Source organism: Fistularia commersonii, chromosome 2, assembly GCF_037954325.1.
Source record: "Fistularia commersonii isolate RoL2024-O1a breed Wild chromosome 2, RoL_Fcom_v1.0, whole genome shotgun sequence".
In the NCBI taxonomy this organism is placed as follows: domain Eukaryota; kingdom Metazoa; phylum Chordata; class Actinopteri; order Syngnathiformes; family Fistulariidae; genus Fistularia; species Fistularia commersonii.
The window spans coordinates 21,435,756-21,455,819 of NC_141285.1; the positions used below are offsets into that span (position 1 = coordinate 21,435,756).

General features: G+C 45.6%; 1 protein-coding gene across 2 annotated transcripts in view; it reads left to right on the top strand.

Moving 5' to 3' along the window:
* The window catches only part of arid5b (AT-rich interaction domain 5B), a 94,650-nt gene that overhangs the window by 69,231 nt on the left and 5,355 nt on the right, over window positions 1-20,064 (top strand). For both annotated transcript variants that reach the window (XM_086172620.1, XM_086172611.1), the window contains 4 exons: window positions 1,126-1,387; window positions 8,406-8,458; window positions 9,076-9,173; window positions 19,803-20,013. In XM_086172620.1, the coding sequence (XP_086028746.1) occupies window positions 1,126-1,387; window positions 8,406-8,458; window positions 9,076-9,173; window positions 19,803-20,013 (624 nt within the window). The remainder of the gene's footprint in view (window positions 1-1,125; window positions 1,388-8,405; window positions 8,459-9,075; window positions 9,174-19,802; window positions 20,014-20,064) is intronic.

Genomic DNA, 20,064 nt, shown 5'->3' on the forward strand with positions numbered 1-20,064 from the left:
ATGCACCAAGGTATTATGTCATTCATTAAAAGACATATGAAATCAATAAAATCTTGACGCTAATGTCTGACAGTCGGCTAGCGGGGTTAAGGCTAATTCCTGCAACGTCTATTGAGATAGGTTACGTCCATAAACAGGTACGTCCTTTCCAGACGCGTTCAAACATCACCGCGCGGATGGAGAATTCTTCTCCCTGGTTACACCAGCGCCACCTATTCTTCTCTGCTTTCATTGGTCGTACTCGAACAGACTCCGCAACACTGCCCGCCAAAGACTTCCGGTGGTACCGCACCACTTGCCGCATCCGCAAGCTCCCCGAGAACATACAGGAAGTGAACGCAGAGATATTTAACCCTGAGCATAAATGAGCCTTCACAGAGATACGACCTGACAGACTTCAGATGGGATCTTGCGCCTACCTTTTTGGGAGCATGGAGGATTTTTATTCACACTTCGTGGCAGGGCAGGTACACGCACGTACCCCATTTTCATTCGTCTCTTTGAAAACATTCGTCTTTCCGAAAAACCTTGGCGTCCTTTAAAAGAAGTAAGCTTCAGGAACACATTTGCATTTATTCCAGCGCCGCGAGAACATTTTTAATTCTCGCATAAATTTCCCCGGCAGTTGAAAAGAGACACGGAAGGTGGCGTTGTGTTACCGCGATGGCTTTTTGCGGCGGCGGCCCCGATATTGAGACGTCGTCCGCCGATCCCATCGGAAAGTGCCCCTTTGCAGTTCGCAAACGGTATCGGGCATTTTCCCGCGCGGCCTTTCATCCCGGCCGTGGCTGACAGCTGGAATATTCCAACCGAAGGGAAGACCGGCTCAGAGAGCCCTTCCACGGCTCTTATCCCGACGACCTTGGACAGTTCAATCAATATTAACAATTCTCTCTTTGAGCCGGAGTCAAACGAATCTGTGTCTAATCTGCGATGACAAGGGAGCTGCTCCATTGATAATCAATGAGCGGTTGAGCGGCGGCTATGTTTGCGCCTCGACCCCCTCGAAAATATTCCGAAAGTGTCAGAAACGGTTTGGGTGACGCTCGGAGGAAGAGTCGTCTTTTTTTCATCCGGAGTTACGTCGGCTGACTTCCTCCCGCCTTTCTCCACCCACCACCGCAGGTCAAACCCAACTGCAAAGTGGTACCCAACGGAAAAATAAGCTCCGCGGCCAAACACAGGGCTGGCAGCCTCAGCAAGAGGTCCTCGCTGGAGGAGGCGGAGAGGGAGAGGGAGGAGCGCATGGAGGCGGATGAGGGGAGAGAGGAGGACTTCACAGAGGAGAGCAGAGAGGAGGAGCAGGCCTTCCTCGTGGAGCTCTACAAGTACATGAAGGACCGAGACACGCCCATCGAGAGGATCCCCTTCCTCGGCTTTAAACAGAGTGAGTACCCGCCGTCGTGCTTCCACTTTAATACCGGGGAAAATCAATGTCTGGTATCGGAGAAGAAGTTATCGACGCTGTTTTGCTTTTTCGATTTTCCCTTCATGGATTTAGGTGTTGTTAAATGAACGCCAAACTCAGTCAAAACAAATACATAGATATGATTTTATTTATATACGAATGCACTTTTTACAAATTATATTCATAATCAATTTATTTTTGACGTTTAATTTAATTTGTTTATTTATATTTATGAGAGGGCCAGTGCTCTTTATTTTTAGTCCTATTGCAGATATCGTGGGAAGGGAATGGAGGGAGAAAAAAAAAATCAAAAATTCAAGTTCCTGGAAATCCCAGGCATCGGAGAGTCAAGAGTCAAAGGCCGGTGATGAACGAGGAAGAAAAAAAAAATCGGAATTTTATCATTTGATATTTTCTTAATATTAACATGCTATGGGATGAAAAAAGCACTATGTATATATATATATATATATATATAGTGCTTTATATATTTTTATATATATATATATTATATCATATATATATATATATATATCAAAATATCAAATAATAAAAATTCTGATTTTTTTTCTTCCTCGTTCATATATATATATATATGCGCAAGCACTATATACTGTATATAAAAGACCCTCATGTTTAGTGAAGAGAAACAGAAATGTTTCAAGTCAGATAAGGAATGATGATGCATTCTGAGCTAGAAGTCAAAACAGGCCGCTTGTTCCCCCTCCTGTTCCCGCACCCCGATTCCAAAAAGAAGAAAAAAGAATCAGCAACTAATAACATCGAAAATAATTCAGCGTGGTGACGAAACGTGAGCGTGTTGCGTCGCAAAAAGGCTTAACAAGGCCCCGACTGTCGAACCGCGTTCGAGGAAGTCAAGGCGAGGGGGGAAGGAGGGTCCCCGTGAGGGGGAAAAAAAGTGAGAGAACGTCCTCCTAAGCGTCGGAAATAAGAAAACTTCACACGCGTGGTGGGACGGCGTTCCGTCGGAGATGAAAAGACGTCTAATGTGGGTCGGATGCCGGACTGGCGCTCCGCGTTTTTTCGCCGGCATCATGAAGGGCATGCACTGGTCTCTTGAAACTGGGGGAAAAAAAAAAAAAAAAACATGTTTGTTTTTTTTTTCTGTGTGTGTGTTTGATTTCGAGGCCACACACAAGAATGCGGGCTCTCATCTCGAGCTGCGGTTTTTCAGATTCACTTCTCTTCTCTCTCTCTCTCTCTCTCGATCTTTCTCTCACTTGCTTTTCGAGGAAGGAAATCACATTTGCATTCATCAAGCGAGCCAGAAGAGATTTAGCCATTCACATCAGAATGTAGCGAGGCAACATCAGCAAATAAGCGCGGGGCGGGCGAGGAGCTGGAGAGAGAGAGATGTGCATTGAATTGAACAGTGGCAGTTTATAGCATTTAAAGTCATTACTCCCAGCCATTAGATGGAGGTGAGACGAGGCCGCTTCAATTCGTCCGACCCCGCCGCTACATTTTGACGATCCCCGTCACCGCGGCCGCCGACACGCCGTCGCTTAAATAGGTCGTCGACGGGGTAGAGGGGGGAGAACGGGCGGGGTCGGTGGCGGCGGCGTGTTCGAGGGGGGTGGGATTAAGCGACCCGCTTTCACTATTTCCTCGCCGCCGTTTTCGCGGCGTAACTGCTTTACACACGGCGCACGTCGAGGGAAAAAAAAAAAAAAGAAGAAGCAAGACACATCATAAGCGAGGCTCCTCATTAAATGATGAAATCATGCTGTTTAAACTTCGTCCTTGGCAGCGAGCGTGCATCGGCGCATGTAAAGAGAAACGCAAGGGGGCGGGGGGTGGGGGGGGATAAAAAGCAAAACAAATCATCATTAATACAACAAACCCTCAGATGTAATCAGGCACCGTTGTCATATTCTCCCCTTTAAGCCGGCTCCAAATGCACCCGAAGATCAAACAAGCTGCTTTTCCTCCAAAGGAAAAATGAAATTATGCTATTTTTTTTTTTCCATTTCTTGTAATGTTTCAGTAAGAATCTTTTTTCCTTTTTTTTTTTTTTTTTTTATGAAGTTCTCTGGAGTAAAAAACAAACCAACAGATGGTTGAATGATCCGTCTACACTTCGCCGTCCGTCCGTCCGTTTGATTTTCCTCCAAGATCGTAAAAAAACAAAAAAAAAACCCCTCCTCCGTTCATGCGTCTTCTACCTCGTCCCGTCGATTGGAATCTCATCCCGACGGTATGACGTGGTTATGTTTTTTCACGCCGCACATTCTACACCCGGTAATGATATTTTCCCGGTTTAACACAGTGCCCACTTGTTTGTCCCGCCTCACACTCATATTGAATTTATATCTGACTCCAGGGGCTGCATGCATAAAACATTTGAGAGCAGAGGTGCTGATCTGAGACCAATTGGCCTCTTAAGTCCGTAATAACCGCGTGTATTTTACACAGACTCCCTAACCCTTCAAAATAACTTGTGGAGCCGCTGCTGCCGCCGACCACTTTGTCAAAAAAAAAAAAAAAAAAATTGGAAAACGCAGCCTCGAATTACCTGGAAATAACCACTTTAACGCGCACCAGACCCCAAATCGCTTATTCTGAAGCGTATATACGAGCTGACGTCTTTACTTTTGAATCTTTTTTAGCTTCGGCTCAGGAGAAAAGTCGGTCTTTTGGTATTCAGAGTTTTTGAGTGCGCCGCGCTAACTTGTTTTGGGGGGAATACGCTTTGCTATCCACCGTCCTGCCATGAAGACGTGGAGCTGACGGCCTGCACTTAGCTTAGCATGATGCATTCAGGCCTATGTTAGCGGTGGCCTACCATTATTGAAAATTATCACGTGCGCATCCGGATGAGCGGAAGAATAACAAGTATGAAATCATGAGTCAGTGCTATTTTTGTAGCATGCTACTTCCTCGGGGCAGAGCGAGTGCACGAAGTGCCCCGGTAGTTTTTTGGCCTGCGAAAATATCAGCTGGATACTATTTCATTGTTTACTAGACAGATCAAAACGGCGCTGAGTCTCGTGAAATATGGCCGTCTGCTTCGTCACATCTGCGCGTACGGAGAAAGACATCTGCTTAAAACACTTGTTTTCTGAATGGAGTCTGGCATGTGACAGAACGCATGGTGGACAACTGAATGTGGGATCTATTAAAAGGAAGCATAAACGTCCAGTTCAAGCTGGCTGAGTCAAAACAAGCACGCTGATAAAACATGTTCCACTTGGCGTGATGGGGACGCGGGGGAAGTTACAGGAATACATTTTGCCACGGATGGGGATCGGCTGCTGATTTTTTATTTAGACGCCGCAAAATCACATCACAGCTGTCCATGACACTCTTGGCGGAGAAGGTCTGGACCACCAAAAGGATCTCAGACAACTCAGTGTGGGCGGCTTTCTGCCTCGACCGGTCGCGACTGAATTAGAAGCAAGAGTGCGACGAGACAGAGGGGGTCGGAGGGTCGGGAGGGACAGGCCCAATAACAGTAGCGCGAGCAGTTACATGCTAATAGCTGAGATGATACAATAATAGCTATGCTATTCGTGAAATAAATAATGGCGAGAAGATACGAGGCTCCTGCCATGCACTGCACATGAGCGCAGACAGGGTAGGAAGAGCAGGAGGGGGTGAGAGAGGTGCATCAGAGTGGGATATCACTCTGTGGCAGCGTCTCTAGAGGCTAGCCCAGCGCTAACTATAATGCGTGTGCAGGCCAGAACCCGCCGCCAATTGGTGTGTGGCGAGCCACAGGTGGATGAGTGTGTGTGTGTGGGCTAATGGGTTAATGAAGCACCATGAGAGCCCAGAGGTTATAGGGGGTGGGGCTCAGACCTCCAGGGGACACTAAACTCCTCCTACTGCCTTTTTTTTATTACTTTGACTGAGCAGCTCGGGGTTACATAACACCGGCTTTATATGAAGACACAGGGGCTTGTTCTTATATGTTTTTGCTGTATTTTATAATAATATTTTAACAATTAAGAATAGAATATTCCTTTAATGCTCCCATGGTGGAAAAATTGATGCCGCAGAAAGTGGATAGTCCAGTAGCGGTAGTTAATAATGTACAAGTAGTAAGAAAAAAATATATAAAAATAAAATATAGCTAAAATAGAATAAATGAATAAAATCAAAGATATCAATAAATAAATAAATAAATAAATAGATAGACAAATAAATAAATAAATAAACAAAATATTGAAGAAAAAAAAACTAAACTACACATAGAGCAGTATAAATGTGCAAAAGTAGTGACTAGTAGCAGACAACGATGCTTTCGGCAGCAGCACCTTGGATGTGTGGGTGAGTGAGTGAATGAATGAATGAACATGTTGATTTCTTATTGATTTTAAAGGAATTTCCCAAACTTTAGGGACTTTCTTCATGAATGTCTTCAGCCCAAATTGCAACAAGAAAGTCAAAAAGAAAAAAAAAAACAGCCGCGTTTTTTAAATTCTTGATTTTCTTCAAGAAAAAGAAAAAAAGTCCAGTGGCCACGAGAAGAAGATTTTGACAAGAATTAACCGTGACCTGGAAGACTGAGAACCTCCACAGACATGGTTTTTAAGATGTAATTCGCGGCTAAGAATAAAATTTAGGACTTACACTGATAAGTCAGTATTTTTTAGTGCGTCACATGGCTGGAACTGCATCGGATGACTTGTGTTTCGGCGTTTGTGACTTCCAAACAAGGGGCGGGGCTTAGCGTGCTGGAGGGGCGCCTCTCGTCACGTGGCTAATATCAACAACTGAGGTCTGACAGGAGCAGCGAGAGTGATGAGGATTAAAACACGAGTGGTTACTTTCGGTGGCGTGTGTGTGTGTGTGAGTGAGTATATCAGGCCGCTGCGTGTCTCATCACTCGGGCCTCGGCATGTGATTGTGAACATCAGTTCCAATTTGTCTCTCCCGTTCAGCGCCGTCGTCTAATTGCCGTGCCATCGGTGTGTCACTGAGGCTGCATTGTGTTCCTGTTTTGTCATCCTTATCTCCGTGATAATTGCCCCTGCCAAATAGAGGGGAATTAAGAAAAGAAATTGCTAATGACAAGACATCTAAGAAAAGGCATGTTCTCTCATTTCCTTTATCTGCTCCGCTCCCTCCCAGTCCCCGCGTGCTATTGTGGTAATTACAGTCGATGCATAACAAGCCAGTTAAATAGTCCGTCTCTGTGTTTCCGCAGTCGGTAAAGCACAATACGCCGCGGTGCTCGGTTCAAACAGGGGAAAAAAAAAAACTACTCCCAGCTCCCTTTGTTATTCCACCGGTGCATTGACAACGGTCGGGAGAGGAGGGAAGGAAGGGAGAGAGAGAGAAGAGAAAAGAGAAAAAAAAAATCAATGCTGTCAAATGCGGAGATAGGAAAATGTCATTTTGACAAATGCAAGGCTTTGTGTAAGCACAGATTGAATTTTGATGGATTTCTCCCCAGGCGAGGCCTCCTTTTCTTATTTATAGGCCGGCGTATAAAAATGTTAAACAATGATGTTACAGAAAGCAAATACAAATGTCATCGGCACAAAAAAAAGGGAAAAAAATTCCCTTCCTCCAATGAACTTGCAGTTCTTTGTTTTGTGGGAAATATTTCCTTAGAAAAAGACAGACAGCCATTTGAAGGCTCTCTGAAGGCTATTTTTAGGGAAGCGTTACACAAGACTTTTATTTTGATAGGACCGTCATGGGTTATTTGCATTGTGGGGGGCGGGGGGGGGGGGGGGGGGGGGTGATAAATGCAAATGAATTTGCATGAGTTCAAACAGAAGTTTGAGCGTGTTGCCAGGCGTTTGATGCCCGTAATGGTTTCCGTTCGTACCTGCGGGGCTGCAGAGCAGCCGAGAATTATCAAAATCTCTCCCTTTTATTTTTTTCTTCTTCTCCTAGGATGAAGCATATGCTTTATTTTATCGCGCGCTGGCGATTGTGAAGCCGCCCAATATTCATTCGCATACCTCTCCGACGCTTTATGCGAAAAATGATATCAAAAAAAAAAAAAAAAAAAAACGTGGGCTGCTTTTGTCCCGGCTCGTTCACGAACTATCATATTCTTTTGCAGCCTATAAATATAGAAGATGAAAACAAGGAGATGTAAACGCATCGTCGGTGTATTTATATCGCCGGTTTTACCCTGCATATTTTACAGACTCCGGGGGTAATTTAAGGCGAAAAGCATTCGCTTCCACTGTTTATTCAGGCGTTTAACAAAGCGCCCCCCCCCCCCCCGTGTCTCTTCTGCGGCAACTGTTTGCACCATCGACTTGATGTAAAAACGCGCCGTTGGCATTGACGATCCAATCTGATGGTACAACCCCAGGACATACTGTCACAGAAACTACCTTCAGTGATTCACTCATTGTCTAAACCCTTAATCCTGCATTCAGGGTAGCAGGGCGGGGGGCTGCAACCTGCCTAGCTGGGAGGCGGGGTTCACCCTGGACCGGCCGCCTGCTGATCACAGGGCCAGCCAGTCGTTCACACCGCATATCGGGACATATATCCATTCATTTGTGACTTAAAAACTTGTTTTTGTTGAATTGATTTTTAAATATTGACCTGGAATAATCCGAAAAACATAAACCACGGGACACTCGGTTTATTGGGACGGCGTTCTGAGGGACGTCCCGGGCACTGGGGGCGGCAGAAGGGACAGCACAGTTGTTGCATAATTCATATTTTCTTATGTTTTACTTCTCCAATCTTCTCACTGCTTACTTTATTTACTTTATACTTGAAATAAAATGCTAAATAATAAAAAATATTACTATTGTTATTATTTTTGTTATTTTGATCATGTTGGTGATAATGGTAATGGTAATAATAATGATAATAATCAATAGCTATTTTAAGCTTGAATAAGAATTATTCTAATAATATGATGCTCATGATAGGTTGCGATTTTGCTGGATATGAATTATATTTATTTGTTATAAATTATTATTTGTCATGCACTGTGTTTGAAGCCAGGTCACTCTCCCCTTGTGACCCCTTGTTCATCTTCTGTCTCCCACAGTCAACCTCTGGACGATGTTTCAAGCTGCTCAGAAACTCGGAGGATATGAGTTAGTAAGTATTCACATATGTGACAATATATTTCCTCTCTTTCTTTCGCCCTTCCCTCTCCCTCTCTCTTTCTCTCTCTCTGTACCCCGATATACCCCCCGCCCCCGCCCCTGAGGTCAGCCACTATTTTCCCAAGAAGAAAGTCTCGCTTGGAGCCGCATTTAGCCGAAATGACGACTTTATTTCTAACTGCACCCCCTCGCCCCCCCGCCAACTTGAAAACACATGTGGCACGGACGGAAATTTGGAGGGAATTTTTTTTTTTTTCCCATGTCAGGGATAAAGTGAAATGCACAGTGAAAAAAAACATAACACACACGGTCAGAAACCTGTTTGTTTGGCCTCTCATTTTTCACCTATTTACTTGTTTCCAAAATAAAGTAGGCATCGTCACCACACAGGAGCGTGCCCTGCTTTCAAAAGCCTCGCATCGTTGGCCAGATATCACACGTGTCACGGCGTGGCGTTCGCATCCTGTCATTTCAGGCATGATGTAACCTGGACTTATCGCGTCGGGGGGGCTGTTGAACACCCGTGCTCATTATCCTTATAAAATGTCCATTTTCCTCTGTTTGCCGTCTCCGTCCCCGTGCCTTATCTCTCCTCTTCTAACCCCCCAGATCACGGTCCGCCGACAGTGGAAACACGTATATGACGAATTGGGCGGCAATCCCAGCAGCACAAGCGCGGCCACGTGCACACGGAGGCACTACGAGAGGTGAGTCAAGGCGTCCGGTGGCGCCCGGGTTGCGTCACCGTGGCGGAAATAACCCCGTGCAGCCAAAGAAGCTGTAGGGAGAGGTTGCGGATAAGCTCCGCCCCCTAACACAGGGGAAAACATTGATTTAAAAAAGCTGCCCTGTGATTGGCTGGGCTTGAATGGCTTGGCAGGTATAGAGACAGATTTACCACCAATAAGCCCCTCCCTCACCGTGAGGAAACCAAGGCTGCTTTGTGATTGGCTGGACATGAACAGAGGAGGAAGTGTAGTGTCGGCTCGCCTATAAGCCCCGCCCCCACACAGCAGGGGAAATCATTGATAAAAAAAGCTGCTCTGTGATTGGATGGATATGAACAGAGTAGGAAGTGCGGAGTCAGCTTGGTTATAAGCCCCGCCCCCGCACAGCAGGGGAAACCACTGATAAAAAAAATAATAAATGCTGCTGTTTGATTTGATGGAATTGAATAGAATTACAGGAATGGAGTCAGATTCATCACCTCTAAGCTCCACTCCCATCCCACAGGGGACACCATTGATAAAAAAAAAAAAAAAAAAAAAAAAAGAAACAGCTGCTCTGTACATAGACAGATTGCCTACAAGCTCCGCCCCCAGACCGCAGGGGAAACCATTGATTGATGGCTCCGGAGATGATGGCATCACTCTGGCAGACTAAAAAAAACAACGCAGAACCAAGTTTTTTTTTTTTTTATCAACTGTGCAGCTTTGGCAGCTTTGTAACGCAAGACAAAAAAGGGGAAAAAAAAACAACAACATGCCAGCTTTGATGAAAAGAATTGATTCGCTTTGAGGCAACAGTTCCGACGGCTCAGACAATTTGGAGCCGTCTCCCGTCTGGAACGCCACCGCGAGCCCCGTCCCGAGGAGGAAACCCGGGCTGAGAAACGACATCGTACGAGACGCCGGGCCGCCGCCAGGAATGCGGGCAGAGCGACGGCGGCTGCTCGGCTCGGCACGTGAGACAATTAGATCAGTCGCAGCCCTGGAGAACAAATTAGCACGGCCTTCTGTCCTGGTGCGGTTGTAGAAATCACTTGTTTTGCATCAAATTCATTCATTCATTCATAACTGATACCGCCTATCCTGCTAAATGTCACCCTCTCATTCAGACATCATATAGATATACAACCGCGTCGCCGTGCGTTGTATTGTGTCGAACGATGTTTATTTATTGCATCATTAGAGCGCAGCCGTCACACTGATTCGCGGATCAGCTGAACAGACACGCAGCGGGCCGCTGTTGCCACGGGGGGAAACCACGTACAGAACCGACGCCTTTTTTGCCGAGTCGCGCTCCTCACGCCGGGCATTGGCGTCGTATTTACCCCTCGGTGTCGGACGAAGCCCGAGGCTTTATAAAATCGAGCACAATTTATCACTTACGTATTTATTTATTTTGCCGGTACCTTAATGAAGACTTGTTTTTCTCCTGGATGATATTAATGGCCTCCAGAGGAACATCTGTGGACGACGTGAACGTGTGCCGACGGATTTGTGTGCCGGGCCGATGCATTCCTCACGGGCCCCCAAATCAATTCACGACGACATGAGAGCCGGTTATTTTTTCCAGAGGATTAATTGATTGGTTTCCTGGCACTATGGAACCAATTACGCCGCAAACTCCGCCCCCGCCGCTCAGCGAGCAAGCCAGAAAAAGGATTTAAAAGCTCAAAATAACAGCAGAGTTTTGAATTATTAACTGACCCGCTTGGATGCACATATATTCAGCAGTCATCCCCCCACCACCACCGCCACCACACACACACACACACACACACACACACACACACACACACACACACACACACACACACACACACACACACACACACACACACACACACACACACACACACACGCCATACACACTCGGCACTGCGAGATAAAATGAAATCACTGTTTAATGTATTCATCTAATCATTCAGTCAGATACTGCGGCTTTTTTAAACTCCACATCATAATCACTGGGTCGGTATTACTAAATTAAAGCAAGCATATGGGTATCAGCCGCAGGGAGCGCTCAAGGTATTATGCAGGGATGCACACACACACACACACACACACACACACACACACACACACACACACACACACACGCACGCACAGGCATGCATGCATTCGCCTACTTTTCCAAGGTTAAACATAAAAAAAAACACAAAAATGTTCTTCTCAACACAAGATAACCAGTCCCAGCCCCCCCCCCAGCACATCAAAATGTGCATGCACACACACACACACACACACACACACACACCTGTCATCAACGTGTCAGCGTTTCGGTAGACCATATGGAGGAGCCAGGCGGGGGTCACGCCGTGTCAGGAACCGTAGCCTGGTTTGCAGGATGCGATGCAATGCAATGGCGGCGGCGGCGGCGGTTTGTTTTCGGGGAAACGAATGACGGCACGTGAGAGTTATTTACTCATAATAGAGGACGACCGGTTTGACTGCCTGTGAATCTCATTTCCTAGACTTTGAAGGTGGGGGGGGGGTTGAGGTGTGCCGGCCCTTTACCTCTCCGAGAGAAAATAACGCTGAATCAATGCAATAATATCCACATACTGCGGCGAGAATCGCGCCGAAGGACGCGAGTATCACGTCTGTGTGAGCAAGAGCGCCGGGGGGGGGGGGGGGCCAGAGGGATCAGCTGAGGCCGAACGCGGCCCATTCAGAGGTTTGAGCCGAGCCCGGGTTGTTCGGGGCCGCTCGGAGGGCAATTAGCTTCATTGTATTAACTCGGCAAACATGGCGACGCCCCGGCCGTGATGAATGAGGTTGTTTGCGCGGCAAGCCGGAGTGTGTGTTTGTCGTCCCCCCCCCCGGGGCGTCTTTGTTTCCACCTCTAATCATTAGTCAATGTGATGCAGGAATATAATTCACGGTGGAAGAACGCTCATATTGGTGCAACACTTATTTTTTCCTCTTCCCTCTCTCTCTCGAGCCCGTGACCACGTCGTCCGTCCGAACGGGAAGCGGCGTCCCCGGGGCGCAATCGCCGCAAATGAAGTGAACGTCAGCCGGGTTAAACACGCTGAATATCCACAGCCACTCAGCGGACGCTTTAAATGATACATATTATCCCTTTACGGCCCTAATGGTAAAATCATACGAGATGGTTTCCTAGGAGATGTTGTGAGCGATAAAGCCGGGGCGGGGGGTATAATCACTATATTTATGCTGTCCAGGAGCAGCCGGTAATCACTGGTAGTAATGGAGTGACAGGGCTGGAAGAGAACGGGAGATAACCTCCGCTAATTGTCTTTTTCAAACTTGCCGTTTGTTACTTACGGCGAGTCGTTCATTATAGCGCGGGGAGTGGGGTGGAGGTGGGGGTGGGGGTGTTTGGAGTGGGGGGGGGGGTCAATGCAGAAAAGATCGGATCCAAGGTCCGCTTGCTGCAACAACGGGCGGAGCTTTAATGATATTTATTTAAACCGTTTCCCGAGATTAGCTGTCAGGGCCCCGGCGCTCCGAATTCAAAATGAGGTCATGAAGAAGATGGCATCAATAACCTTGAAATAGACTTGCCTTTTTTTTTTTCTTTTTTTTTTTTTTCTTCTTTTGCGCTGTGCCATTTTCTCTTTGTGCCCCCCCCCCCCTCCTCTACCCTCCTCCCTCTCCGTCGCTCCCTGCCTCGCACTTCATGCTGTTTCTTTCATTATACAGGTCAGCGCCTTTTAACAGCCCCTACATATTTAATCTTCCCGCTTTCCTGCCTGATCTCTTGTTACAGAAACACCGCGTTTCATCACTTTCTCCCTCTTTCCCTCTCTCTCTTTTATTTTCCTGCCCGCCGCAGATTTTTTAATACCTCGCAGTGCCTCGGCACTCTTAATGTAATTGCACAACAGCGTCGGTATTGGGGAGGGAATGGATTGATGAGGAGGAGGAGGAGGAGGAGACGGGGGGTATCCATGGCAACAGAGAAGCAATTTAGAAAATATTTGCTATTTAAAAACTGAGTTGATTTTTCCTTTTTTTTTGGGGGGGGGGGGGGGGGGGGGGAGACAGAGCAGACGAGGGGAGTGGGGGTGTGGGGGTTGGATTAAATCATCTTAAAAAGAAATTGTCCTTTTTCAAAGACACGCCGGGGGCCGCGTGAAATACCATCACATCACGCAGATATGTTTTTTTTTTTTTTTTTTGGAAGACAGATGCTGTTTTTTTATTGATTCAGCCTTTTATTCTTTCCGCATGGTATCGTTATACCCCCCCCCCCCCCGCCCCCCGCCGAAAAAAATATAAAAAATAAATAAAATGCTAAGCTGCTCTCCAGATATAAATATATATTTGTTTTTTGTAATCAGAGGAAACCTTGACCCGGCGCTCATACTGAGAATTATAATTGAAGCGAGCTGATATTTGGCTACGAGGTGGGGGGGTGTTTTTCTTCCTGCTCGGATCTATCTTGCACTCGTCAGCATCTCCCCGCATTGTCCTTGCCGGATTGCAGATACATCAAATGTGGCGCATTACACTATTTTTTCTCTCTCTCTTTCTCTCTCTCTCTCTCTCTCTGTTTCTTTTTTTTTTTCCCCCTCGCGCTTCAGCTCAAATACAGGTTTCAATTATTCTAGCCTATCGCAGAGGGTATTATTTTTATTACAGGAGGGGAGGGGGCGGCGGCGGCGGCGGCTCCCGGAGAGGTAATATCACCTCCATCATTTCTGTCCTGATTTTAAACTAGTGAGAAGTGCTGATGAAAAAAGGGAGCGCTAAAAAAGAAAAAAGGGGGGGGGGGGGTGTTTTTAATGGACAAGCAGAAAAGGAGTAGGAGTGTGTAACAACATTAACAACACGATCCTTTAATGGGATGAAATATTACCGCGATGCTGCCCCAGTTGGTGCCGGTCCGGGGCGCTCGCCGGCGCCCCCTACTGGCCGGGAAGGGACTTGCGCGTCGGGTTATTTTCTCGCCAGAAGACGAAGCTGTGCGTAAATGGACGAGAAGAAACTGGAAAGCCTAGTAGCTGCAGAGGAACAAAGAAGAACGGGGACGTTGGAATCGAAGATATTAGCAAATTGCTAGCGTGTTTTTGACTTTGACGTGTGCGTGTCAAGAGCCGCGACCTCTCCGCGCTTAAAGTCACGGGCTGCCAGTTTAACCCCCGGCCCCGAGACAAAACGCCTCATTGTCAACGATCAAGGGAAAAAGGAAAAATTCCATGATTTATTCCGCGCGGGATGGAATCAAAGGGCTACCATTTATCACGTGTGTTTAGATAAACGAGAAAAAAAAGTCAGTTAAAGACGTGACTGTCTCTACATGGCTGGATTTTTAAACAGCGCCGCTCACACCTGCTCCGGCGAACATTTAACCCGGGCCGCCGCGGCTGCAGCTAATGAGCCCCGGGGAGGGGGCTGGGGGGGCGCAAAGGTCATTTTAAATCTGGTATTTTCAGACTCGACAAAGGACTTTTAAGTTTTTCATACATTCTTGCCCTGCCCTCCGCTTTTAACTGCATGAATGAGGGTCACCTCAAGTGGTTTGGCTCGGAGACAAAAGCGGGGCTTTGAGGCAGCGATCCAGAGCACAGGGACCGGCTACAATGTGTGTTTATCCCTCCGCTGGCACCCTCTCCCCCACTCCCTCCCTCCCGCTCTCCCTCTCTCGCTCTCAGAAGTTATTGTTTTCTCATTTCTGTGACGACGCTCAATCACTCAGATTCAAGAAAAAGATTTTATTTTGCTCTGTTTTTCCTCGCAGCCCTTATAAATGTAAGCCTTTTTTTATTTTCCTCCCTCCTCCTTTCCTCTAAATCTCTACACTGCCCCCGGGGCTCGTTCGCTAGCTCTTTAAATAGCCTGGTTTCTTTTCCCTTTTTTTTTTTTTTTTTTTTTTTTACATTTTTTTTCCTCCCTTTCCCTTCTTTTCTTCTTTTTGGATTTTTTTTTTTTTCCTAAACACACGAAGCCGCTCTTGTGATCTTAACACAACACCAGCTAAAATTAATTTCAACACGGATGGAGGGAAACTGTTGAAATGGAACAGCCCCGCGGGCTTTTTTCCACATATTTTGGTGACTTAGCCTTTTTTTTTTTTTTCTTGGATTCCAGCGCTGCTGCTTGTTCCTGTAACACAAAACTCGGATGAGAGCAGCACACTGCTGGTAAAGTCACCTTGTTATTGCCAAGTTGTCGTTTTATTTTTTTTTGATTTTCTCTGTGTGTGAGGAGGCGGCGGAGGGTTGCATCCGTAACATTATTTATCCATCTCGACAAAAGACCAATAATAAATCAGACATCAAAAATCAGACAGGGGTATTGCACTTCTCCTTATTATAAATAGAGATGTTTGAACTTCATTACATTTCACACTCAAGACACATGATCTTAATTCAACGTTTAATTCCCCACGCTGCATATTTTAAGTCGCTTGTCATCAACACATGGGGGGGGGTAGAAAAAAAAATAGAAAACACGGCTGCTCAAACAAAAAACGTGTGATAAATCCGCATGAGAGGAAGTTAAGTATTTATTGACCTCATAAAGAGAAAAAAAAAAAAAAAGCACGGCCTGTCCCTCCCTAATGAAAATACTCTCTTGGAAACTGTAAGCGCCCCATGCGCCCCCGTGTGGCCAAAATTGGGTACTGCACCTGGCAGGCTTTCAAGAAATGCAGCAGCTGGCAGGCTCAAACCCCCCAAACTCCCCCAACCCCAGAAAGAAATAGATATTATATTCATTATCCTTAGCTGCTTGACTTACTTTATGGGATTTATATGTGTATATGTATACATGTATATGTATAAAACACATGCATGCATGTGCATGCTCACACAAGCCATTACAGTGATTCATAAAGGGAGCCGAGAGACGTGAATTAAATTACTCACTTTTGTATTTATAGAAAACCTTTTCTTGTGCAGTGGTTGTATTATTTCAACATGCAAGCGTGTTTTTTTTTCGGTACAATCTCATTTTTGGAAACCCCAAAAGCAAACCGAACTTCGCCCCCACTCACATCCTTTGTGTTATTTTTGGCGCCCCCCTTTGGGCAGGCCTGGAACCGCAGTGGAAAAACCACTGATTTTGCACAAAATAATATAATCTTTGTGTAAAAAAAAAAAAACAAAAAAAAAACCTCGCTCTCGTGTCTCTGGGGAAACAGCGTTTGGATATTTCCATGATTTTCTCACACTCGGGTTGGCAGACCTCCTCCACTTCCTCGTTCTGCCGAATCATGTCCCCCTTCAGTCAGCTGATAACATCGTTCCCTTTTGAAAAGTTATATCATCTTTATATTATTTTATGTCATGATTAGCCCTCAGCTTTGAATGGCAGCAGCAGATGTATATTTAGAAATATAATGAAGCTGAGAAAAGAACAGAGATCTTTTGTTCCCCACAGAAATCCAAGTCAAAGTAAATATAGAAATCCCTGATTTAGTTCTTGGCACGGCCGCCCGATATTTATTAATCATCACAAAGCAAACAACCGCCGACAATGTCGGGAACTTCCTGCGACGGATTTTGGCTTCTCCCTGCAGAAATAGCATCTTAGCCTCTTTTTTTTTTTTTCCATTTGGAACTATTTAAGTCCCCAGTAAATTTTCCCGGGGCCCTCAACCCATGCATTATCCCGACCCCCGACCCCCCCCCCGTCCCGTCCCGTCCCATATTGACATTCCATAAAGCTGACCCGGGCCAAGGCGGCCGTGTCTTTCCCCCCTTTCCCACAGATGACGGCAAGAAGCGTCCGCGCGCATCCACCGTGCGTCGCCGCTCCGGCAACCCCGAACGCGGCGAAACCCGAGAAACCGCCGGCGTTTCTCAAGCCGTGTTTTTCGAAACATCCTGCTTTCAGGATCATTTTTGCTCTTCATTAACATGTCATTACCCCTCCTCCTCCCCCTCTCCATCCCGCCCTCCCTCTCTTTCATAACCCCTCTGCTCTCCCTCTTTCCAATAAGTCACATTTAATAGTACATTTCCTTTCTGGGCCTGAGGCCCGGTGCCAGACCAGCTGTATGAAATGTAGTTTCACCGCTTTCCCTGCCAGCACTTTTGTTCAGAGGAAAAATAACAGAAAAAGAGGGAGAGAAAAAAAATCCCACAGAGCCTCTTGAACTCTCTGAGGCTTTTTTTTTTCTTCTCCTCCTTCTCTCTTTTGAAGAGGAAGCAAAGCAGCTCTTGATTCATTGTTTGTTTTTACCGCCGTGTCCCTTAAAAGGAATAGTGTGACTGTCTCTTGTCGTTAGAGAGACAACCTTATTTTTCTTTTTTTTTTTTTTTCCCTCCTCGGCACTGAAAAAGTCATGTTTCTGTCTGGTGTTTATGGATTGTTATTGTTAAAAAAAAAAAAAAAAAAAAAAAAAAAAAAAACGAATTTCAGAGAAATCTCAGCAAAGTCGGGAGTCTCTCCCGTTTCCTCTCTGGTCTGACTCCAATTTCCATTTTCCCCGTCTCGCGGCTGTAAAAAGTTCTGAAAAAAGTTCTCAGTGTGGTTATTTTACACACGGGTATTGTTATGCTACCCAGATCCTAATGTCCCTATTAGTTATGACATCAGATACGGAAAATTAACTTGGGAAATATTCAGCGGAGAGAAAGCAGAAGTTGGAATTTGATTGTTTTGTGTGTATGTGTGTATGTGTGAGTGTGTGTGTGTGTGTGTGTGTGTGAGTGTGATTCCTCTCCGGAAAGTTCCCTGTCACTTTGCGCAGGTTTAATTGGGTTCGAGCCTACGCAGCCGCTCTGCGTTCAGTCAAGTTGAAAAACCATAGCGTCTGAAGTGTTACATTAGCGCAGCCACTCCAAGGGCCCCCTTGTGATCGAACCGCGAAGGCGCACCGGGTCCCGGGAGCAGGAGGGGAAAAAAAAAAAAAAAAAAAGACGCCGCAAGTTGAACTCCCGGAGGCGTTTCATCCTGCACTTTCTCACCCCCTGAACACATCACATAGTCACAAACTTACACACATACGCATATATTCCTTCTCTCAAGGTTAAACCAATACCACATGTGATCCGTCTCAGCGGGAGATAACAGGTTATTCACTCACACACACACACACACACACACACACACACACACACACACATTCCCTGGCACCCTTCTGAACCTGGATTTCCCCCCGAAAGCGGTGTAATTACAATGGGATTAGTCGATGCTTGCCAGGTATTAAAACAAGGGGGGGTTTAAAGCTGAATATGTGATACACTGTAAGTGTGTGTGTGTGTGTGTGTGTGTTTGGGGTGACAAGCTGTAGCTCATTTTTGGTTTCGGTATGGCAGAACTCGACACACTCTGTGAGAAATATGTAGTTTTATCGCGTGTCAGTGACAGTGGCCCGTGAAAATCTCCACACTGGAGGAAGGGGAAGATATAAGTCAACTTTCTTTTTAATTTTTCCGCATGTACTGGACGTACGGAGGAATAGAAAATACGTTTCTGTCAATCCCACGGTGCAGTGAAAATAACAAAATAAATAGTAATGCAAATAGAGCAAATTAACAGTTATATTAAACAGCAAGCATAAATTATGTTTAGGTAAAGTGAAAAGATAGACATTTAAAGGTGTGAGGGAGTAGCTTTTCATTGCACACGTATGAAAAATGGCTGTATGACATGTGAATGAGAGGGTGAATGGCTGTATATTTTGATCGGCCGGCGCCCGTCCGGGGCGAACCCCGCCTCCCTTCAGTGCCTACGTGACCCTGAATTCTGGTGCAGAAAATGAACAGATGAATGTATTCGGATAAAGTAGAAAAGGGTGAAGGAGAAGCCAAGAAGGGGAAAAACAACCGACGATGGGTTTTGTAAGATCGACGTAACGGGTAGTGATGGGAATTCCGGCTCTTTTTAGAGAACCGGCTCTCTATAATATAGTAATAAAAAATGTTTTATACTACTATATTATAAAAGCCTGTATTTTTTCGCTCTACAGTGACCTTTTGACTAATTTAAACTTTTAACTTTTTTATACTAAGCAACTTTAAAGTCAAGCAACACAGAATCCCTGAAAAACACATGACTCAACAAAATTTAAATTTAAAATATTTACTTTTCAGTGCAGCAACAAATAAACTATGAAATACAAGAATAAACTTTTAGCTTTTTTATACGTAACAAATTTAAAGTGAAACACAGGATCCCCGAAAAAAAACACGAAATATAAATTAAAATATTTACAGATCTACAAAAAATAAATCATAAAATACTTAACAATTTTAGCTTTTTATACACTCAACAAATTTAAAGTCAAACAACAACACAGAATCCCTGAAAAAAATGCAAAACAACAAAATAAAATAATTAAAAATAAATCAAAAATATTAACTCAGTGCTATAGATAAACTAAAAAATACAAGAACTTTTAACTATTTACCCATCAACTTTTAACCAATTCAGACTGAAACAACACAGAACTCCAAAAAAAATGCAAAAAACATAAATTAAAATGTGTAAAACTAAAAGAAAAAGATCTGCAGTCTCTACTGAAGTTTAGGATTTAGAAACACCAAGTGCAGACACTGAGACGACACCACGCTTATTGACCAATCACGTGCGCCTTCGAAAGAAAAATAAGCGTCTCGGAGAGCTCCCGTCGTTACGTTCGCGAACCACACATCACTAGTAACGGGACGGTGTGCGTGTTTTCCCCCTCAGGCTCCTGCTCCCGTACGAGAGGCACTTAAAGGGTGAGCAGGACAAGCCGCTCCCCCTGGTGAAACCCCGGAAGCAGGAGGGCGGCCAGGACAAGGCGTCGGGGGCCAAAGCCAAAGGGATGGGGACCAAGAAGTTGAAAGGTCTCGGCAATCCCAAGAGCGGGAGCAGGAAGGAGCGAGGGGACGGGGTCAAAGGTCACGACCCGTCGCAGGTCAGTACCGGGGCTCCTCCGTCTTCCCCGTCGGCGAGCGACGAGTCGCGG